Below are 24,695 nucleotides of genomic sequence, written 5' to 3' on the forward strand. Positions count from 1 at the left end.
ATACTAGTGCTTGGAAGTAGAAATAAACCACTTAAAAACAAAAGAAAAACCAACCACTGTAAATCTGATAATGTTGGGATATGGTGGCTATTATGGCTCTTCATTTGGTGTAATTCAAGATTACTGATGCTGTATCAGTCAAGATTTCTCTGTTTTAAATACTGGAATCAAATACCAAAATTGATTTGTGACGTAGATTCACTGGCAGAGGAAGAGGAGTGGGGGGGGAGCTCACTGCCCCCAGCAGCACGATCCTGGTGGGCTGCCATCGCGCCCCCCCCCCGTGCTGGGTGCCACACCCCCGCAGGCAGTGTGCCATGCCCCCAGGATGTGCACCACGCCCCTGTGGGCAGCGCGCCACACCCCCGGGGGCCACGCCAGCCCCACTCCCGCCTGCTCTCCCCCCTGGTGCTGGAGCATGAAGCTCTGCCACTGCGTAGATCTGGTGGACTAAATATAACCTTATGTTTCCTGGCTGGAGTAGGCAGTCATTCAGATTCTGGGGGTGGGGGGGTGGGGGTGGGATAGAAAACATGATTATTTTGCTGTTTTCATATTTTTGTTCCTTGCTTTTGTTATATGTGCCTATGAACTTGGAATGAACAGATATTCAATGATGCACTGGAAAGCTTGAGAGCGGGGAAATATATGAGAACTGTTCAACAATCAAATGAATTAAGTGATAATTTTGATTAAGAGAACAGAAAAACAACAACCCTGAAATCATGCTGTGCACAGTTGCTAAAGCGGGGGGACGGGACACACTGTATTTCTTCCTAAAATAAATAAATGTACCCAGGGAGCAAGAGACACTGCTTCAAAGCCATGAAAGAATCATTGCATGCATTTAAATACAAGGTGAGAGCAGCACAGTGTTAGAGACCCATTCAAAGACATCCTCTGATTTTGCAGCAAAAAGCCAGAAAAAGGGATAAGTAAAAGCAACTCAAAGGAGTTATGCCTGTTTTGAACTAAGCTGGTGTACTGAGTATTTAATTGTAATTTCTGCTTTGAGATTCAGATGAGAGAAAAAAGAATGAAGCTGAATGCTAAACCTAATCTACATGAAAATGAGAAGGGGCCAAAATCAGCTTTTGCATTTTATCCTGCCCATGAAGTCCTTGGATCTTTGTCCTGTGCGAACACTTCCCCAGCAGGGCTTTCCAATATGCCATCTTGATTTAATTGAAAAAAAGAATTATTATAACCCAATGTGACAAGCTCCTAGGATTCAGCTTAGTTGTCGAACAATTCGGCTCCTGAACGCCACAAACCCAGAAGTGAGTGTTCTGGTTTGCAAATGTTTTTCGGAAGCTGAACATCCAACACGGCTTCCAATTGAGTGCACAAAACTCCTGTAGCCAATCACAAGCGACACCTTGGTTTCTGAACATTTTGGAAGTCTAACAGACTTGCAATACATGCAATAAACCAGTGAAAACCCAGCCTGAATTCTTAACCATATTGAATGGATTTTTAATCTAGACAATAAGAATGCCTGCAATATGAAATTTATATCAATGATTTTAGTGTAAACACATTTCTAGATACCTTACTCATTTAGATCCTTGATCGTTTCTGTATAAAATGTTTTTTTGATGATGAGGATGTCAAATCTATCTACCTGGTTGTTTATGGTATATAATTATTCCATTTTATTTGAAAGTGTTTTCTGGCTGTGCCATTTCCAATATGCTATTGGGCTGGAGAAAACGCTCTAGAAATTCCTTGTGGAGAAGCTCACAAAAACATTTCCTTGGTTTATCAGTAGAGTCACTCCTTATGGAAGGTGTACTGGGATTGCAGATTTATTTTCCATTTATAGTTAAGCCATGTTTAAGAGGCCGGTTATCTGAAGAGAAGCCCATTCATATTTGGAGAATGTTCCAAGGTTACAACTTCCTTTCTCTTCTATACTTGCCTTCCAGGAGTGAGAAATTCTGTCGCCTATTGTGTGACACAACTGAATGAAAGGCTCCAGGTCACACAGATTCAGTGGTGGACCATTCATTTGCAGCCACATAGTGTTTTGCTAATTTTCGAGAGAATAAACAGCCCCTTCTGAGGAAAGAGTTCAATCATGTTCACGCTCAGAAGTCCTGCTTCCTGGCCCATTTTGTAGTCAGTTCTTCTATCAAACCACAAATTGGCATCCTGCTCTTTGTTCACTTTTTCTTTCTCTCTCCATGCTATCACATTCAATTTGTCCTCTTTTATTTGCTCACGAGCCGTGGAGTCATTGTGGTCTCGGCCAGGGTCTGTGCCTAAAATAATAAACTACTATGTTCGTTGGAATGAAAGCGCCAAGTTAGCTTTGCCTTTCACGTTTAAACTGCAGGATCTTTTCCTCTGCTGGCTGCATTAAAAAACAACAACACAACACCTAGCAGTTAGAATTTAAAATCTTTATGTATTACTTATCTTTGTACCCATCTATGGTCAAAATGAGCAAATTAGCTATATGCATGTGAGATAAAATAATTTCCACTTGGCATGTTGTAAAACACTTCACAAACAGTATGTCAATGAAGTGTCACAAGGGCAACATTTTCCATACATAAAATCCACGTTTGTGCAAAACAATGCACAAAATTATTCTGAAATTATTAGTAAAAGTTTTCCATGCCACAGGTGATGTAGCATTCAGAAAGTTCATACCAAATGTGCAACAGCATATACAGTCATTTGCTTTCAAGTTGCTTTCCCCCCTTCAGAGTCAGAAGGCTAATGCTTTCTTTGTGTACTGCATGGACATTTAATCTTGGTCTGCCATATACATACCAGATTGAATGGGATGACATGTTGCATATTTGTGGTGGTTATCATGGTGAAACTGGCAGATGTCTTAGTTAAACCTGGATAAGACCTACAGTTGGCCAAAGTGAAATGCTGAACAGTTGCGCACACAGAATGCAATAATTTATTCCATACTTTTTCACAGAACTGGAGTATCCTGCTAAATTTCAACTGGATGGGTGCAGTGGCTTTTCTGCAAATTTTAGGATTAGGATAACTTTCTATAAGCTATTCATCAAAAAATATCCATATTGCCTATTGAAATATGCCATATCGCAGAAAACCAGACACACAGACTTTTAACAAAAATTGGGGGTGCAGAATATGAAGGGGTTAAATTTATAGTTGCAATAATTCCATCTGATTACAAGCTTGGCCTGTAAGTAACAGTAGTGATTTCCCTCTGTACCCTCTACTCACTCTGACCATGATGTTTCTTCTCTCTTTCCTCATCTTTCCACCCTGACATTATGGCAGGCTTAGAGATGCTATTACCTTTCACTTTCAGCACATGGATATAGCTTCTTCTTATTCTTTTCATGGCTGGATTGCCAAGGTGGGTCCCTGCTTCAATACAAGCCATCTTACAGAGTTCCATTTCAGCTCTGGCGAGCCCAGAATACTTTCAAGGCATTTCTATTTGGGATTTGAAATTTGTCCAAATCAGATCTTCACCATGTATTGCAGCATGTGGGTAGACATAACTGCTGGTTTGATCAAAGTTTGTTGTGTAGACTGCTCAGTTGTGCTGTGTGCGTGTCATTAGACAAGACAGACAAGTTCCTAGATCATGTATAAGGATATCATGAAGGTGGTTTTCTGAACGAGATTTTCACCTGCAATTAGCATTATTCAGTGTAGGATCAGTACCGCTCACTCATTTGTGCTGGGTTGTGTTCCATATCCCATGCATTATGCTTTGTTGAGCTGCATTGTTTCTGCAGGGTTTGCCTCTTACCTGCCAGAGAGTGCTGCCATTAATATTCTGAATAAATACCATCTTTTGTTTTATTTCATAGACACAGGGAAAGTTGCTGAAATATAATTAGCTGCTGTGTTTTAATCAGCTTTAGTTGTTCTGAAATAATTTCCATGCATTATCAGCATTATACAATCTGTTGTAACACCAAAAAAGCATGCATAATTGAGCCACCTGGTTTATTCTTTTAACAGTGCAACCCTACAAATGCCTACTGAGAAGTAAACCTGACTGAGTTCAGTGGGACTTACATCCATGTAAATGTGTAAAGCAGAAGGAGCCAACATGGTAGTCTCCAGATTTAGATTCCCAACTCCCATCAGCCCCAGTCAGCTTGATGATGGAAGTTGTAGTCCAGCAACATCTGGAGGGGACAGTGTTGGCTATCTCTGATCTGAGATGTACCTCGGTTCTCTTGCAGCCTTGGTAAGGAGTTGCCCAGAGGAGCCTACATGCCTTGGCCAGCCACCTCTGGCAAGTAAGAAGAGCCTCCAGGAATCTTAGTAGAGAAGACTTTAAGGCTATTAACCACACCAGTATTAACAGATGTGTGCACAGGGAAGATGGCAAGTAGAAATGCATATTAGCTAGTACATTTTGTGAACTTAAAGGTAAAGGTAAAGGGGACCCCTGACCTAATGGTCCAGTCGTGACCGACTCTGGGGTTGCGGCGCTCATCTCGCTTTATTGGCCGAGGGAGCCGGTGTACAGCTTCGGGGTCATGTGGCCAGCATGACTAAGCTGCTTCTGGCAAACCAGAGCAGCGCACGGAAACGCCATTTACCTTCCCGCTGGAGCAGTACCTATTTATCTACTTGCACTTTGACATGCTTCCGAACTGCTAGGTTGGCAGGATTTTTTTGTGAAATCCTTTTGTGAACTTAGGGCTGGTTTAAAAAGAGGCTTCTTCTTACTTAAGGAAATTCATGCCTTTGAGAATTTAACATTTTCCTGTACTTCTAGATAATAGCTGTCACCCCAAATGGAATATATGGCTCTTTTTCTGTTGGTGAGACAGATGCTGTGGACTTAAGTAGTGGATGCATCTAGGAATGGATCTAGTAACAAATGGTGGTTGCCATTTTAATAAAATTGTGTAGAAGCTTCTAGCAGATTCCAGCTGGTGGATGAGGAGGATGACAGGACAGAAAGGGCTGTGAGTGGAGGGAAATCATTTCCCATCCTTTGCACCTCCTGGGACACTCAACAAACCTGCTGCACCTGTGTGAGTGTAGCTGAATAGGACACAGCTGTAGGCAGCCTGAGGAAGTACCAGCTACCTTGGGCCTGTCCATAATTAACAAGTCTAGAGGGAGAGACTAGGCTGTTTCCATGAACTCCTCTTGTTGTGAGACTTTTGTGGGTGAGCTGAAGGTTTGTTTGGATTCTGAGTGAGAAGCCTGAGGTTGAGAGGAAAGAGTGTGTTCGAAGGAAAATGAACTGAAATTCATTAATATATGTGAGTAACGTTGTATTAATGTAACATTTTTATATGTAGCTGTATTTTTATAATATTGTCTGTTGTTGCCTTAGTTTTTTGTACATTGCTTAGAAGTATTTAAAATATATTGAGCGGTATAGAAATTAAATATTCAATCAATGTGCCACTAGGAAAATATGAACTCTTAATCTGGCATTTCTTCTGCTCATAATGGCCTGTGCATTGTCTGTCTTGTAATGCAGAGATAAAAAAAGCCACTATTGCTTTATAATGAACCCTAGTCATTTCTTTTCCTGTATTTTATTGTATTGACTGAAACTACTATATTGGATCACACTTACGGAATTCTCTCCCAGGAAAATCTTGAGCCTTTATGACTTTTGAAAATGAAGTAGTTTCTAACCAGAATCTTCTATAAATTATATAGGGCAGTGCATGTTTCAACATTTATGGCTGTGAATCTTCCCTTATTATTTATTAATGCTTCAAATCTGGAGTGCTATATGATTAAAAACCAGTTTGAACCCCTTGCGGTTGAATGAAATATAAACAGGGTAGAAAAAAATGATTTATATTGAAAATGGTAATAATGGAAGTAGGAGCGTTGTTTCGTGTATATTTTGGGTGGTATTCAGTGCTAATGTTTCTCAGTTTTGACCCGTTGAAGTTAATGGACATGACTAACTTAGGTCCATTAATTTCAAAGGGTCTACTCTGAGTAGGACCTCATTGAATATGACCCTAAGTATACAATACATTCTACTGGGGCCATGTCTAATACATTGTCTTCATGAAATGACTTTTAGGAGGTAACTTAAAGTGTGTGATATTTCTGTAATGTCCACAGAGATAAGGTGACACTTGTCTCTTTTGAAGTAAACTTCACTTGTTGAAAACTCTTCATTTTTCAATAAAGTAGCCTCAAATCTTAAGGATTTGAAATCTGTAGTTGCTCTTTGTGCTTCATAAACAGGACAGGATGGTACAAACTGTGTCTGCTTCTCCATTTAAACTTTGAAAATCTAGGAGACTACACAATCTTCACTATTAAGGGAGTGACTTTGTATGTAATACAGCTGCATGACTCTTTACATCAAAGTCTCACCTCTAGCTGAAGAACAGATCAAACTTCTCCACCTCTTCTGAGTTTCATTTGAGCCGAAAATCCAAACGCTCAGATCCATTTTAGTGCACTGGGATGTTGTTCCTATATGATACATAGAGAACACTAGTGTGTGTGGAAGGGGGGGGGAACACCTTTAAAAATTTCTCCCATAGTTTATCACCAAGATTTCACACAGTTGCCTAATGGCTTAGAGTCAAATATGATAGTCTTATAGAAGAATGAGTTAATAATAATGTGACCTCCCCTTTCCCTTCAGAAAAAGTTAAGCTTTTTTGGTTAAGCCATACTTTTTGTGGTTAGCATTAGGAAAATCTTTTAAGCCTCAGTTTCCCTTGTAAAAAAAAGCAACAATGGAAGCAATAGTGATCTGCCTTACATTGGTACTGAACAATCTAAATTCAGTGTAGGCATTTCGTCTTCTGCAGAAGAGCTATTCTTGCATTCTTATTTTACAGTCTCATATTTACAGGGGGCTGCCACCAGTCACTGTGGCAGATGGAGTTCCATGTCCTCTAGCTAACAGTGCAAAAGTGCCACTGGCATGTGCAAGACTGTATCATTGTCATATATTGCAATATGCATTGAAAGTCTTATATGAGCTATTTGAATAACTCTGAAAAGCCACAGGGCATTTCTTTCTGAGGCTCCAACCACTGCAGTTCTTTTGACAATGCATGGCATACAGTGAAACTGAATGGCTGGATTGTGCCTGGGGCCTGGTTTGACATTACATTTTATTTTTAAAAATCTGGATTTTGATTTTTTTTAAAAATGGGATCCTACTAGCAACTGCACAGTCATTTCTTTGGAGCACACCTGCAACATCAGTGTTAGTGATGGTTATAGAATCTTGGATTTAGTCCTTGGCCAAAGACAATTTTTTTATTCATTGATTAAAAATAATAAAGCCTGACCTTCATTTCATAGTTCCAGGATGTTTTATTATTAATTACAAAAACAGGCCCAAATGCAATGTAATGAAAATGGCATCAGTAATAACAATAATAAAAATGTCACTGGCATGATTATTTGGAAGGGACCTAAGGTATTGCATATGCTCAGCAAAGCCTTCAACTTTCAGCATTTTTTTTCATACCGCAGACAAACGAATGGACAGCCTTCGGTATTACCAGTGCTGGATTTACGTATAAGCTAAACAAGCTATAGCTTAGGGCCCCACTCTCTTGGGGGCCCCAAAAAATTTTAAAGGAAAAGAAAACCTGGATGTGCATTTCCAGAATATAAGATAAAAAATAAAATAAAACCTACATATAGCAACAGGGTTTTATGTTGTGTAGGCTTCTGTGATGTAAGTAATGGGCACCGCCTGCTCCCTAAAATAATCACTAGTTTGTTCATTTCTATATATAGGGTGCCGACATTCTGCATGTGCAAATGGCTTTAGATACCCATTAGGTCCATAAATTTCCATATACCATATATTCAACACAAAAAACAGTTGTTGACAAAGATCCTACTTTCAATACATGGACCCTCTTCATATGATTAATATGTGAAGGAAGCTTTTGATAATTGCAGCTTAGGTAATTTCAAATAGGAATGTGAAGAGATGAAATTATTCAGGAAAGGATAGCAGCAGGCACAACAACTTAACTGAAAGGAACTGAAAGTAGAGGCTATAATTCTCCAGTCCATGCTAAGCAATCTGCATAACCAGTGTTCCATTTTCCCTTATATGCTGCATGGATAGGTAGATGTTGTTTCATTCATAGAACTGCATTTATGGAAGGTCCCCCCCCCTTTCTTTCTAAAGGAAGAAGATGTTGTTTATAGAAGATGCTATTAATAGAAATAGGATGATAGCCAACTAAGTCATACTTGAAGCAGATCCATTAAAATCAATGAACTTAGAATTTTATTGATTTCAGCAGCCATTCTCTGATTAATGTTATATATCACCCATAGATTATAAGACACAAATAATAGGCTTCAGCCAGCTCAAACAAAAGGTGATGGGCAGTCTGTCAGTCTTTTCAGAGTATTGAGAAAAAGTGCATGGGCCACAGCGATTCATAAATAAGATCTGAATTATTCACATTCTGTGGCAAGCTCTGAGAGCAAGTTAACGCAAAATGTTCTGTGTCTATAATGCCTGTGAATTCTTCCCCTGCATATTTTATTGATATTTGTGTTCTGTTTGGTTTTGGAATGGACCTTTCTTTATGTAGCTTTACTGGGAGATTGGCTGCTTTAACTGGTTTCCTTTAGTATTAATTGCAACCTTAATACTGTGGTCTTTCAATAAATAAATTCCCTCATTAAAAACAGGGTAGCTGTGGTATTGTTGTTTCTTTGTCACAGAAGCTAACCCTCTTATTGGAAGTGATTCCTGGCCATTCTAAGTGCTTAATTGATCAACTTGATTGATTTCACCATGACTTGAAGGCCACAGAAAGAGAAAGAAGGGGGCAGCGTGAGGAAAGGGATGAATGGCTTTATGACAGACTTCTAGAAGCTGGAGAGAAATGGGAAAATCAAGAGATTTTTGAAGTAGCTAGATCCATTCAATTTTGCCAATATAGCCAGGTATAAGTGGAGACAGAGAAAATAAAATTAATAGCTAAGTGGATCCATGAGCAGAAACCTCTGTAAAAGTAGTGGTGCAGTGGAATAAAATTTCAGATTGCATGGGAAAGATATAACAAAGTTTAATTGATAACCGGGAAGATTTCCCAGCCGAGTGCAAAGTGTTAGCATTAATCTTTGAAGCTGCAAATGTCTTCTAGCCAGGTTACCTGAAGGAGCATCCTCTCCTGTACATATCTACATAACAGCCCTTTCTCCATGCATAATGAGCTGAGACAGGCACTTTCTAGCGAGAGGACATTATTGAAAGTGGTATTCAAATTAATGATGGCACCTCGCCAGTAATGTTTGATACTGTGCTTATTCGTTTGTTTATTTTTATTACATTTCTTAATTGCTTTCTACAAAAAAGAAAACAAATCACTAAGTAACTTAACAATATAAAACACAACCAGTCAAAATCAGTTAATTTTTTTTTGAGGGGGAGGCTTTTTGATCTTCCTCTGCCCCAGCAGCACTCAAGTCCAGACTGAACTATGTTAGGGGTGTTTTAGAACTTTGAGTGTCTGTGCTGGGTTTTAAAACCTATATTAGAAGGATTTCATGTGGTTTCTGTTGGCTTTTATGTGTTTGTTTGTAGTGATTTCATTGCTTAGTTTAGTTTTTGGTTTTGGTTTCCTTTTTAAAAAATGACAACACTGTCCATTTGAAGAACATTGTGGACAGGTGGTTAGCGAATAACTGCTTTTATCCTGCATTTTTATGTTCTGAGCCGCTTTGAGACCTACGGATGAAGCGCAGTACATTAAACAAACAAATCTCTTCTAGTACTACTTAGCAGAAGCAGCTCACCAAGTGGAGCAAAGTAACTATGCTAATTTACTAGCTGGATGGGTCACTGTTGCTTACCAATATGGGGAGGGGGCTGTGGAAGGGGGTAGTGTGGATGTCAGTGAAATACAAACTCCAGAAGAGCCAATCCAGCACTCCTCCCAGAGCTCTATTATCTCCATGTTCTCTCATCCTTTAGCCCTCCAAATAATTTGTACTTCACTTATAAATTGATAACAGGCTTGGAGACAAATTCAGGAAAGAGACTGTGAAAATTCAACATGTGAACATTATGAGGCTGGCTTCTAAGTGTGTGTGTGTGTGTGTGTGTGAGAGAGAGAGAGAGAGAGAGAGAGAGAGAGAGAGAGAAGGAAAAAGAGATGATAGTTTGTAAGAAACCCTCAACATTTTAATGGTGCTCTCCCTGTAGAACATCCTTCCATCAGATGTCAAGGAGATAAAGATCTACACAACTTTTAGAAGACATCCCTGTATCGGGAAGTTTTTAATGTCTGACATTTACTATGTTTTCATACGTACTAGAACTGCCCAGAGTGGCTTAGGAAATGGGTTTTGTACCAGATGGGTGGGGTGCAAATAATAAAGTTGTTCTTAATGCAAAGGCTAGTACAGGCATAGGCAAACTCAGCCCTCCAGATGCTTTGGGACTACAACTCTCATCATCCCTGACCACTGGTCCTGCTAACTAGGGATGATGAGAGTTGTAGTCCCAAAACGTCTGGAGGGTCGAGTTTGCCTATGCCTGGGATAGTACTTAAACTATATTTCATGAAAGTCAAGGGGTAATTTTCATTTTATCCATTTTGCAATTTCATTGTAGCCTATCAAATCCCATGTGCAAGCAAGGGCACGAAAAAGCTGGAATTAATGTGCCATTTTGCAATGATAGGTCCATTTAGAGTTTCCTATCTGGATTTCAAAAGATATATTCTAAAATTACTGTTTTTCTCAAAGTTCTCCATACATTATAATATGGGTGCAATAAGCAACACCTTATTAATCAGATAAGGCACTTTTTCATCTTCCTGTTTTCTTTCCTCCTTACCTCCCTCTGTATCAAGTTCTCATACAGGATGTAAGAATAAAACCAGCAAAAGGCATTCATAAAAACACCATTAGAAACATCAATAAATACTAAGGTTTTTAGCTTGGGGGTCTCCTGCCTCTTCCTCAATGTAAAGCTAATTTGGCTCTGAATTACCATACTGTCATGAGAAGGATTTGCTGGTGAGTCTTTTCAATAGGGTTTGCTGGTGTGTTGTGTTAAACAGGAATCAATTCATCTCCCCAGGAAAAAACTAAAATACTAAAAGTACTAAACATACAGTTATATGGGGAAAGAGGTGTATTCGTTATCTGTCAACATTTCACATAAATATGTACAATTAAACGGTTTATCCGATTTAATTGATGTCTAACAGTTTGATGTTTCTAATCAACATGCACCAGCATTTTGTCATATCAGAGTCTGCAGTATAATATTTCATATCTCCTGTGCCAAGATATAAAGTAAAACTTCATAGTTTTTTTTTAATCTCTTGACAGTCATCTTTCTAAATACTCCTTAAATTAAATACAGACAAAGCTATTGCTGTAGGCATGCTTAACTTACTTCTTAATAGCCTGGTACAGTTTGCAAGGTAACACTTTGGCATCATCAGCCATTAGAGATGTAATGATTTTCCGATAGTTAATGAGGGTTCCCAAATAAATGTTTCCATCTGCCGTCTCAGCATTGTAGGTGATATTTTTCCATGGCAGAATAATCTTTATGTCTAATTCCACAAGTAAGGAGTCTGATCATAGTTTAATTTCTCTGCAAACATTGCTTGGCAATCAATAAAGCGGTGTCAAAGAACTTTGATTGAATAGGAGCTTGAGATAACATTCTCCATAATATGCAATCGAGGAGGGGAAGATATTTAATTTCATGATTCAGAAGAAAGCCTGCAACTTGAGCACAGGAAAAGAAATTCTAATAAATCAATACAATTATATTATGTAAATAAGATTGCATCATTAATACGCTGGGGAACATGCAATTCTCATGAAGAATGGTTATACTACACCCTATAATTAACTTATTATGTCTGAAGTTATTGGCAATATGGCATAATATATATTTAGTAGGATGCAAGTGAGAGTCTATGGCCAGGGCCCTCTGGAAGTTATTGGACTCCCAACTCCCATCAGCCCTTGCCAGAATGGCTAGTGGTTAGAACTGATGGAAGTTGTCCAGGTTCCCCACCCCTCAGGATTCCTATCCTTCCTCTGAATATTTTTGTGTTGATTTACAGTCTGTATGATTAGTAGATAAATGCTAACTTTTAGGGACACCACCTTCATGTCTCCAATAAGAACAGTGCATCCATTCCTTTCAGATATTTGATAATAGTGTTCTTTACATAGTATTCATAGTATTCTTTACATAGTGTTCTTTTATAGTAATGTAGGATATATGAATGATAAGTGTTCATATACAGGTGATTTGCTTGTGCTCACAGTGGCTTGTATAGCATCCATTCTGCAGCCCTGCTGCTTAGTGGCTAAATCACAGCCTGGAACAATAACATAGTTTTGTATGCAGTTATTGTCCACTGAATTTTGCATTTCACCCTTTCTATTGGAATATAGAAACTGCTTTCTTTCTGTTTTACTTGTCTATTCATTGCAATGAAATGGTTTGCTTAGGAATCAGAATGACTCAAAGAGTGAATGCACATGTAACCTTTTTGTACTTTCTTATCTTTTTTTGAAGTGGAAGACATTTTTAATGGGGGCGGGGGGAGAAACCTAGCAACTTTGAACAATGCCCCTGCAGGTACATAACTGCTATTAGCTGTGACAATACAATAAAGTAATAAAGAAACTCACTGATTACAATCTTTAGTATATCATGCCTGTGAGAGGACTAGAATAAAACACTACAAGGAGAAGCTATAAGATATGTGGTAGCACAGAAATAAATGGAAGCCATGATGCTATAATACATTTTTTAAAAATAAAATTAGAAACCCTTGCTTGTTACACTTTCTAAGTAAGTTTGTACATACTCATGGTCTCCTAAATAATAACCAGTCTAGACTGCTTAGATGATTGGAAGCTTCCAGTTGGTATATTTTCTGTGGTGACTAGCACAAGTATTTTCTGTTGATTAGTCCAAGCAACATACTAGAGCAGGCTTCCTCAACCTCAGCCCTCCAGATGTTTTTGGCCTACAACTCCCATGATCCCTAGCTAGCATGACCAGTGGTCAGGGATGATGGGAATTGTAGTCTCAAAATATCTGGAGGGCCTAGGCTGAGGAAGGCTTTACTAGAGATCTGTGAACTGTCCGCTTCCAAAATTATCTGAAATCCCATGTCATGTGTGCAGACGTCCATTTTCTCCCTTGCAGCCCTAGCAAATACATTGTGGGGTACACAATGAGCTGCAGGGAGGAGGACAGAAAGGGGAAGTCCTTTGGGTGAGTAAAAGTCTGTCCTGCTTGCATTGAAAATCATCCATAGTAAGAAATTCTAGTTCTAGGTTTGCTTTTTTTTTACCAGGCATGGTTTACCTTTCTTTCAGAAAGGAAGAGGACCTCTGTAAAAGCAAAAACTTACATGTCAGCCAATATCAATCTAGCAATAGATATTTCTTGGCCAATGTGGTTCCCATTACTGAAGGACAAGAACACTAAGAGGTCTGCCTAAGTTGACATGAATATTGATTTCCCTCTCTCTTCACAGAAATCACCACTCAGTAAACCCACTTTGATTAATGGGTCAGCAGCTAGTTTATCCAGATGTTCAAATGTTCATCATAACATGTGGCCCATAGAAATCTATTGCTGGATAAAAAGTGCAGATAACTAGAAGATTAATATTAGCAAAGATATTGATCATTTTAAAGCAATGTCTGAGGATTTGGTTTGTTTGCATCTGTAAATATCTTGCCCTGATACTGCCTTTGACTGGAGGTAGATTTTTATCAGCTCAGTTTTATTAGGATGCAACAGTGATGCAGAAGGGTTTTGTAAGGATATTTTCCAAGCACTTAAAGTTCACATTTGCTGTATCTTTGCATACAAAGCAATATGCAACAGCTCTCACACACAAAAATGCAGAGAGGAATCCCCCCCCCAAATTCTAATTAAATATTGCTAATTAAACATATTGATGCTTCTTTTTTGTGAAAGGCAAATTTGGGCAGAAAGAGCACTATTTGTCACAAATCAACATGTATGTGTCAGTGCAATAAGCAGGAGGCTATATTGAGCAGTGAAATTGCAGAGCTGAACTCTCCTCTGTGCCACACAAAAGTCTTTCACATGTTGAAAAGTAAGAATAGCTGTTACTTAGCTGGGTGATGAAAATTGAAAAGTTACTGCTATCTGGAAGTGATAACCCTGCTACTGTTTGCAGTAATAGATGGCCTTCCGGTTCTGGAAACAGTGAAAAGCCCTTTCAGCTGGGGTACAACAAACACGTTGATAAGTTACCATTGTACTAGCATTCTCTGTCCAGACCTACACATGTTTGTTCACATTTCTAGGCTAGGTGTATTTGCTTGCAGGTTGTAATTGGAGCCTGCTGACGACCTGCTGACCACACACAGAGTCTGTGACAGTCTGCAAGGCACAAAAAGATTGCTAAAGGAGCTGTTAACAGCACAAGCTGTCCTAGTGCACATGAGAAAACAGCCACAGATTGACAGAACTGTAGAATTGGAAGAGACCCCAAGGGTCATCCAGTCCAACTTACTATAATGCAGGAATCTCAGGTTAATTGTACATGTACATCCAGCCTCTGCTTAAGAACCTTCAAGGAAGCAGAGTCTTTTCCACTGTCAAACAGCTCTTACTGTCAGAAAGTTCTTTCTGATGGTTAGTCTCAATTTCCTTTATGGTAACTTGAATCCATTGGTTCAGGTCCTAGCTTCTAGAGTAGGAGAAACCAAGTTTGCTCCATCTTCCACATGACAGCCCTTTAGATATTTAAAGATTGCTATCATATCCCCTCTCAGTCTCTTCTTTACCAGGCTTAACATACCCAACTCCTTCAATCATTGAACATAAGTATTGGTTTCCAAACCCTTGATTATCTTGGTCACCTTCCTCTGCACATGTTCCAGCTTGTCAATATCACGATTGTGGTGCCCAGAACTGGATGCAGTACTCCAGGTGCGGTCTGACCAAGGCAGAATAGAGTGGTACTATTACTTCCCTTGACTGGGACACTATACTGTTGATGTGCCCAGAACAGAACCCTGAGGGGATGAGTAACCATCAGTGAGCGCTCTACATTGAAAGTCCTGAACTGTGAGGTAGCAGTGAAGGAACCTGTGGTGACAGACAGGGAAGGTTTGTTGTTGTTGTTGTTGGTATCTGTCTGTCTTGGGAGACACTGAAAGAGTGCGCCTTTGGGGGTAATCTGACTGAACACTAAGCACTGGATGAAATGCATACAAAACATGAAAATGGTTGTAAGTGTAATATCAAATCAATAAAAATAGTCTTGAGGAATCTATACCTTGCTTTTTATTGAAACATCATTGTCATTCAGGTGTATCCTCACAGAGGTAAATTACATGCCTCAGTAAAAAATGTGAACTTTGGTAAAATATGCCCTGTGCTTCTTTGCTTTTTGTTTATGAACAGCTACTACAGCACCATCATGCAGTTCATGAAATTTCATACATCGCAAAGGATATCACAGACCATCGGGCCTTTGGATATGTGTGCGGAAAGGAAGGGAATCATAGATTTGTGGCAATAAAAACAGCCCAGGCAGTAAGTATCAAGATTATTGTCATTTTCTGCAGTTTAACTCAGTTTGATAGCTCTGTCTAGAACAGTGCTGCTTTGAAAGGGCAGCCTGTAAGCATTGTTTATGCAGTATATAATGCTGTCAGAAGTGCATGCATAAATGTTCTGAGATGGCAGTTTAGCAATACCAGTCTTGGAAAGAAAGAAATACAATTCACCCTTCTCAATTTTTTTCTTGATGTATTCCTTCTAATTAGTAATTATTTTCCTTTCTAATTAAACTGGAAACACTAGCTGAATACAAATAAGTTTACTTAGGGTCCTAGACTCATTTAGATAGAAAACGATGGAAAACAAATAGCTACTTAGCATAGTCTACTCTCATTTCATTGTATTAGAAACCACTAATAAATATAAGCAATGCCTTTTATGCTCATAATTATAATTACCATTAATCTGCAAATATAATTAGCTTATATAGAAATGAACCTTTGCCTAGTTAAAGTTTGCAGCTAGACCAATATAAACAAGGTATTTAATTCAATGAGAAAGGGTGTGTTTTGGAGTGTTTTAAAATGCCTAAGGCTGCCATCCTAAGGACTCAATTTGAATAACCAAGTTAAGCTAGATTAGTATAGGTTTAGTCACATTGACTTCAGGCACAGGCTAGACATTGTTATGAAAGTTCCAATATGGCTGTGGAAGCCTATCTTCAGTAACTTTTGTCTTGTAGATTTAACCCAGGATTTAACTCATTTCCACAAAACTTTAATTGGTGTCTGCCATTAAGTAGGAACAAATGGACTTAAATATACAATTTCCACCCTGAGATGGAACCTGAGATGAAGCTGTGGTTCATTTTGGAATTGGTTTGGCTGGTATGAGATTTGTTGGCAAGCATTTGGAAGAAGCTCACCTGAGAACTCTCATCTCATAATGTTGCTACATGCACATTATGATATTGTTCCCCTGTCACTTAGCAACTGCACCTTGGTTCAATCCTCCAGCAGTTTTCCCACAGCACTAGCCATGACAGAGAGTTGCTTTGAAGTTCACTCACTCTGTGCACCCAAATACATGCACATAGGAACAAGAGAGAGATTTGGATATAGATAGGGAGCAACAATCACATAAAGCATTCTCAAGAAGCCGTCAAGAGAATTGACCTCACTTCAGTTGGGTTGACCGGTCATGTAATTCCAGGAAACAATGATAGTTTCATTAGCAGTAAGGAAATTAAAATTAGATAACATGTGCATGCATCAACAAAGCAGCTGGCTTTGTAGGTCACATAATTTCACATTGATCAATGACAATGACACTGAGAATACAGGGCTAACGTTAAAGGACTTCTGCCCAGGTGCTTACAGATCAGCTGGTCTTGTCTTGACATGGCCTAATGATCATTAACAAAGCAAGAGCAGAACCTCTTAATGTTTGAAGCCAGAGAAGAACTTCCAGCAGAAATGTTGCCAAGTTTGCATTACAGCCAAACACTACAAACTATACAAATTCATTATATGGATCAGATGATTTCATACTTCAGTACTAACACTAATTTCAATGTAATAATTTAAATGGTTTACTCACAAGTAAGAGTATAAGAATCCATTGATGCATCTAAATGAATCCATTATACGGTTACTAAATAAAATTGTTTTTAAGACCATCTGTTTCATTAGGAAAGGTCACATTTTGTTTGCTAGTCTTCTTTCCCATATTATTGAAATACTCTTAATTTGTTTTATGTAGGCGGAGCCTGTAATTCTGGATTTGCGAGACCTCTTTCAACTCATTTATGAATTGAAACAAAGGGAAGAGCTGGAAAAAAAGGCACAAAAAGATAAACAGTGTGAACAAGCAGTGTATCAGGTATCTAATTTTTTTTTAATAGAAGTGTACACTAATGAAGTGACAAAGCAACTACTGAGAATTTGGGACTGTTGTGCTAAGACATCCTAGGAACAAAGAATAAAACTGATCCTTTGCCACAGAAATCAGGAAGTTTGAATCATGCAAACTTATGCTCTTACCTGTACCATTAAATGGGTGGGTCTTATGCTGCTGAGCACTGGTAACTGGTTACTAGTTTCAGTGGAAAGAAGATTTACAGGTTCCACTGCTGTCTGTGAATATTGCTGTTATCAGTAGTGCCATAATACAATTTGGCAGTGATTGAGAATAACAAAGCTGAGCACAGTAGACATACGAAATGGTTGCATGAATATTTAATTTGTGATATTTAAAACTGGAAGAATTTCAGAGTATTCCTTCTTAATGTGTGCCTTCATATATGCAATGCAAGGTTGAGTAGACATCTAGCCCTCCTTTACTGAACAATGTGCAATATCTTTCCTCAATATTTGGCTCTTGTACACCTGCTGTTCACTTTCTTTCCTTTTTGTCTCTTCTACTTTCTTTGCGATAGACAATTTTGGAGGAAGATGTAGAAGATCCTGTTTACCAGGTAATTTCTGAAGCTTTATAAAAACAGAGTTTCAGAAATAGTTAAGGATGTGATTAAGCTTTTAAGCTGAGTGACAGTGCTAAAAAGAGAAATAGAATTTAGGTGTCTAATAAGTCAGCTATAAAAATTATAAAATATCTTCAAAACACTGATTTATAGGTAGTATTCTTAATACTAAATTCTGAATGTATTATAGTAATGCTGCAATCTTTTAGTACCCGGGAGGACATTCTGAGGCCATGGGATTTTTAAGATCTGCCTTCTTGGAGAAGGCAATCAAACTTATATGCGTCTTCAGTGAAGCTATGGAAGGGTCTGTAGCAGTTGTCCCACTGACAGTAGAGATGGGGCACTGGGGGTGGCATGCTGTAAGCAGCAGTGGATCAAGCCCTCCAATCCTCAAAAAACACCCCAGGAATGGGAGAGAAACTATGCTAGCCCTGAAAGTTGTGCATTTCATTCTCTTCCATCAGAATAAATGGGATACACATGGGGAGAATAAAGGGGAAAAAATCAATGAGCCAAGAAGGCCATAGGAAAAGGCTATGCCTTTGGCGCTGCTTTTCAGGCTGCTTCATAAAACAGAGTTTCATTTTAAGAAGCCATTTGAAGCAGAGCCACTGGTGCTGGGAGTGCCCTTGCAAAGAGGCTAGCTGCATTTTATGAAGCGGTTTGAATGCAAACCGCTTCAAAAAGGTACAAGCAAGACTCCTCAGCTGCAGCTGATTCTACTGGGGCTTCTTTTAAGTGCTGCTTAGATGATAAGCCATGACAAGGAGCCCCACTTGCAAAAAGAAAAACCCAGATGCTCACTTTAAACTTCCCATTGTTCTGTTGTGACCTTATGACACCTGTGTGGGGCAGGTGGCCGTGGGTTGCGGGGCATAGCCACACTGAGACCAGTGCTCTGAGCCAGATTTCCCTGCCACTAATTTAAGAAGGTGACAATGATAGTCAACTTTTTGTTTCATGCAAATTGCATTTCCTTTAATAAATTTCACCGTCAAAAATAAACACTTGTTCATAACTGATCTTGTTGACTATGGAACCGCCCAGAGACCTCCAGGTATAGGGCGGCATATAAATTCAATAATAATTAATAATAATGTTACGTACTCAAATATAGTGTAAAAATTAGCCCCCTATTGGAAACTCAAAGCTGAAATTTAACTCATTGCACTTGCTAATTTTCCCTCCTTCCCTCAAACAGATTAAACGTGCCCTCAGCAGCCCAGGGCCTTCTTTATGATCCCACAGAAGTCCACAGTAAAAATTCCCAGTAGCTGCTGTGGGAACAGAATTGAGCCTTTGGTTGTATCTCCGTTGGGAAAACAGCAGGAAACTTGTCAAATGACAATTAGCGAAGTTCCATTTCTCCTTTATTTCTCTTCCATAAAAGAAGGTTGCATGATATGCCTTTCAGCAAAAGTCAATTGCTCCTAAGCCAGCCTGTACTTTGAACCTGCTTCTTTACTGCTTGTCTATGGTTATTTCTTCTGAAGTTCCAAATTGCCTTTTTTCTTTTCTGATTCATCTTTGACCTTTCCTCCTTTGCTGCTGATGTAATAGTACATTGTGTTTGAGGCTGGACATGAGCCAATCCGTGAGCCTGAAACAGAAGAAAACATTTATCAGGTATAGAATTGCTCCATCTGTGTTCTCATTGCCTCCAGCAGTCAGTCAAGCACATTCCATAGACCAAAGTTCCTTTTAAGCATTTTCATTTATCCCAATGACATGTGTACCATTTCATACTCATGCAAGTACAGATATAATTTGTATGGTGTGATTTCTCTAATAACTTGTTTCTTTTTTATCCCCCTCAGACTTTTTTATGTTGGTATATATTATTTATATTGCCTTGAAAGCTTTACCCTGAATATTGTGTATAACATAGAAAAAAGTTTTAGTTTAATTTGTGTTGGACACATTGGTGTTAACTTATCGTATATAGACTACATACTTTTCAGCTCTAAACTAAGTATTCTCCCCATTAACAAATCTATATTTGAGTGGTATAAAGTAGCTCATTGTCAGCCCTCTCAAAGAAGCACAGTAATTGGCTGAAAACCAAGCTTTGACTTGTATTGTGACTCACAACTGTAAACTACCCCTTGCTGCTTCTGATATGGTGCAGGGTGTTGCTTGGTGAGATGTTGTGTCTAGATCACTCATTACCTTCCAAAATGTACAAGACCATTAGCATGAGCATTGGGAAGCACTAAATTACTGTTTTAAAAGGTGAAATTGATCAACTGTTACAAATGTGGATCTGAAACTGATATTTTAACCAGTAGATGCTCAAAGCCTAGATATATATTGTAAATTAAAATTAAATGCTTGTAGAAGTTTTAGCTCATTTCTGAAGGATATATATTTTGATGGTTTGTTTACTTCAATTGGCTGTTTGGCAGGAGTGCCAGTTGGATAAATGGGCATCTTTCCAGAGAGCTGGGCCTGTTGGGAAACCCATATCTCAGAAATGGGGATTATGGTGTACCTGTGTTCTGAGGACTGTCTGTGACTATGGTAATCTGTCTGTTTCACTACAATAAGAAAGTATCAGTTTTGCACAAGTGCAGGATCATGCATAGCACTCTTCAAGCTACCAACTACACCTCTCAATATTTGTATGTTTACCTTAATCCTAACTACATTTTTATTTATTACTACAGGTTCCTACTAGCCAAAAGAAGGAAGGTGTTTATGATGTGCCAAAAAGTCAACCTGTAAGTGTAAGTATATGCCATTCAAAGCAGGAGTAACAAGTTTTCAAAAGTTCTTCAACACTCACAGGTTTGTCTTCCTATATACATAAAAATGTAAGGCTGTCATTGTGCAGCCTCCATTGCAGGTTTTGTAGTGCCGTATCAAAGTGCTGGGTTTCCATGAATAAAAACCCAAGAGGCCCAAGGGAAAGCGAGCTTTTGTAGTTTCATGGGGTGGGAAGAAAAAGCTCTATGGGTTGCTGTGCGGGGAATCACAGGGAGATTGGCGAGCAGAGTAATGCAGGTCCTCGTGTGGCAGAGTTACCATAGCAGATTTTCTAATGCATCACACTCTAGGGAAAACAAAGACAATTTACATATCCATACACTAAAATTCCACATTGTCCTCTGCTACTTTATATACTGCATTGTAACAAACACTAAACATAGGAAAAATGGGAGGTGAAGTCGATGACAGATCACAAAGCCAAGAGCCAAGCCTAAAAGTACCCTAGAGGGAGAATGCCCCCCTGTCAGGTCTACTCCAAGGCTGGGAACAAGGACTTAGCTACAGCATTGCTGAGAAGCAAAACAGATCAGTAATTCTCCATTAGTGTGCAAAGAACAGGATTTTGCTCTCCTCTCACCTGTGTACAAGAGGCACAAAAAAAGAGTAGGCAGGTATCCAGCAATTCAACAAATTAAAAATAAATAAAGCACACATTAAAACCAATATCTTATTCAACCACTCATTGGTTTTAATGTTCTCTCTTTTATACACAGCCCTCTTTGTCTTTAAGACAGTTGCCTTCACCCCCCTCCAATTTATTGCTTTCTCTATTAGACAGCGCTCTAAAATTCAATTTCTGTGCCTGTATTACCCAGTGTTGCCTCTATCTGATTTAGATATCTATGGACACTTACTTTATTAATAGTAAACCTTGCTCACATGAATGTCTAAATGACTTTGGCTAAATGACTTTAACAACAGAGAAGTGTTTCCTTATTCTCTCCTCTTTCTAATTCACTGTACTTTATAACGCTGCGGCTGATGTAAGACAGTTCATTTTCATTTTGGGGAAAGCAGCCTTGGCAAGGCTATTTTCCTGTTCTCCTGCTGCATATGGACATCATAATTAATCTGCTGGGTAGAAATTGGAGAGTGAAAATAAATTGTGTATAACAGCTACACACATTTGTATTCTGCAAAATTAATTTGGTGTCTCTGCTGAGTATGAATGCTGGACCACATTATGCCTTTTCCTTCTTTCCTTCCTATTTTGATATGGATGTTGACCAGTCCTCCCTGCCACTTTTGGACAGAACTTCCCACTTAGTCTTTTGGGAATGCGTGTGAGCAAAGTCAAAGTAAAGCAGCCTTTGCCAAATTGCAGATCTTCCATGCCTTGTGTGGCTCCCCAATGCTGCACTTTTCTCAGCATGTGAAAATGAAGCTTGCTGAAATACAAGCTTCTTAATGAGCTCTTTTTCTTATAATTTTTTTCCCCAAAGCCTTCCCATTATGCACACATGTCAGGTTCTGCTTGTCATGGTGTTTTTAGCAACAGGAGGCAAACCGTAAATACCCTTCACTAAGCCTGTCACTCAAGTCACAATAAAACCTAATCTTCCCATCAACATGTCCAAACTATCTGTTTACAATTTTATGAAGGCTTTCAAACAACTCATCACAGTGCTATATAAAGATGTATCCCTACCGCATTTCCACAATCCCCCATTGCCTGCCATTGATTAGTCATGTATCCCTGGGCAGAGTAGGTGTCATCTGTTTGCAAATCAGGATATTAGGACTCAACCCACATCAGTTATGATTTGAATGGGTGTAGGTTTTTGGAAAGATTTATTCCACTTAAGCTGTGTTTCTGTCGCATTCTTATACAGCAGTAGTAGAAGTAATAGTTATTCACATTTGTTGAAATATACAAATATATCTGCGTGGATGTATGTAGGTGTACAAGTGGTTGCTCAGAGCTACAAGTCACAAAAATATTTTTACTAATGCATATTTTTACTAATACTAAAGATCCTGGAGGAAAACTCACTATGGCTAGCAAGTCAGTAATTCCATGGATTCTCCTTAGTATCCGATGACTCACAGTAATCAGATGAAGGTTTGTGAATGTCAAGGTTGGCAATGAAATATACTGAATCGCTCTTTGTATCTCCTATTAGAAGCTCAGCAAGGAATAGTAGTGCTCAGAACACTAATGATAATCTGGTCATGGTTAACACATGAGCTTCACAAATTTTGAGCTTAAATTGGGACCAATAACAACAATCTGTTCATGTTTAACTTCTAAGCATCCCAAAGTTTAATGTTACATTTGTTTGCTTGGTTGCAAAAGACTAGTCAGGATTGCTTACACACAAAGATGCGCTTAGATCCAGTGATGTCTTCTCACTTGTGCATTGGAAATTCATCTGGGCGACAGTGGGTCCCCATCCAGAGTTTCCAGGACAGTTCTTTTGGAGAATGGGGGGCATGCATAGGACTGCAGGATGAAGAAGGAAAAGCAGACACCCTGTTGCATGAGCAGGCACTACTCACACTATTTTGAGATTTCCCCTATATGTATAATTCAAAGCAGATCATTAAATTTAATCTCATACCTGCTTTTAGTAAGTAAGACTAACCCTTAACCACTCTCTTAGCATTTGGGTCAAAATCCAACAGAAGCTTTCTTGCACAAGCCCCATTGAAATTAATGAATGGAAGGTTCTGCTGGATCATGGCCTACAAAATGTTTAAGTAGATTTAAACAGTGAAATTGAAGTTTAAACCATAGTTCTAGATTTCTGTATTCACTGGATGTTCAACTCTTAAATCCATGTTTTCAAATACGAAACTGACTGAAAATGCCAGTAGTTTGTAGGTGCAAAACTAAAGAGGTTTTTAAGAGACCAGGAGAATTTGGTTTTCCCAAGCAAAAAAGAAAGTGATCTACTTGTAAAGGATTTTTTTTATTAGTTTATTTAAAATAAAGATGGTGTTGGGGGGGAGTGTAGACGTGTCACCCAGCAAGAGACACAGAATGAACCCCATGTTACAGATGCACTTGTAGGGCTAGAATCATAGTTTATTTATTTGTCTTGATATTAGTACCATTTGTCAGGGGAACTCTGGTGATCATTAATGGCAAAGCTTGAGTAGCAAAGCTGAAAAGTGTTTGTCTCAGTGCAGAAATTGCACCATTGTAGCAGAAGCGTTTGTAAGCAGTCAACATGCAGCTGCTGCTGTCGTCTTTGCAACCTATGTTATCAACTTTGTGTCATGCTCTATATGTTTTCATAGAATGTTGTTAGGTTGTATCTACCAATGCACATATCACTGTATGTTGTGCGCATTTGACGAGCCTTCCTACCCTGTCGTATTATTAAATGCACCTTGGTATGTTTTTCTTGTACCTTGGATTCAAAAGTAGTATCCAGATGGCATTCGGGGGAGCATCTGCAGGCACTGCCCTCCAGCAATGTGTGCAGCTTGCTTAAGCAAGGCAGGAGACCTATTTCCACAATTCCATCTAGACATTTATAATCACATTAATGTTGCATTTATTTTTTCCTTGCGCATATATAGTATTTGCTAGATGGCAGTTGTGAAATGAAGATGTCTTTATGAATGAAATACTTCTTAGCTATAGAAATTGCACTGGAAACATTAATATTTCTTACATAATATGTTCCTTCACTAAATTTCTAGGTCACATTAAGTTTTGATTTTCAAGTTTTGCTCCTTCAAAGCAAAAATTACCTTTGTCTTCACATTTCTATCTTACAAATAAGAACAAATAGTGTAGGTTGGGGTAGTGACAAATATAGCATGAATACATTGGTGCATAGGGTAAATCTGAATTCATGTTTCAGAACAGGAGAACTCATCACTGCTGTTTATTGTGATGTGCAAATCCTCTTTAACTTTCTGCTTGGGACATCAATATGCTGTCAGTGTGTTTCAACAATAAATCCTTCTCCCTCACTTGATACTTTTGCAAAGTGCAGGAATATCAAG

General features: G+C 38.8%; 1 protein-coding gene across 14 annotated transcripts in view; it reads left to right on the forward strand.

The window, feature by feature from the left end:
- Positions 1-24,695, forward strand: part of DAB1 (DAB adaptor protein 1) — a 568,090-nt gene that overhangs the window by 509,180 nt on the left and 34,215 nt on the right. For 10 of the 14 annotated variants that reach the window (XM_053392306.1, XM_053392300.1, XM_053392292.1 and 7 more), the window contains 5 exons: positions 15,383-15,514; positions 17,243-17,362; positions 17,919-17,957; positions 19,527-19,592; positions 20,633-20,692. In XM_053392306.1, the coding sequence (XP_053248281.1) occupies positions 15,383-15,514; positions 17,243-17,362; positions 17,919-17,957; positions 19,527-19,592; positions 20,633-20,692 (417 nt within the window). The remainder of the gene's footprint in view (positions 1-15,382; positions 15,515-17,242; positions 17,363-17,918; positions 17,958-19,526; positions 19,593-20,632; positions 20,693-24,695) is intronic. The other 4 variants (XM_053392304.1, XM_053392301.1, XM_053392305.1 and 1 more) reach the window with 2 other exon arrangements.

The sequence above is a fragment of the Podarcis raffonei genome, chromosome 6 (genome assembly GCF_027172205.1).
Source record: "Podarcis raffonei isolate rPodRaf1 chromosome 6, rPodRaf1.pri, whole genome shotgun sequence".
NCBI classification, from domain to species: domain Eukaryota; kingdom Metazoa; phylum Chordata; class Lepidosauria; order Squamata; family Lacertidae; genus Podarcis; species Podarcis raffonei.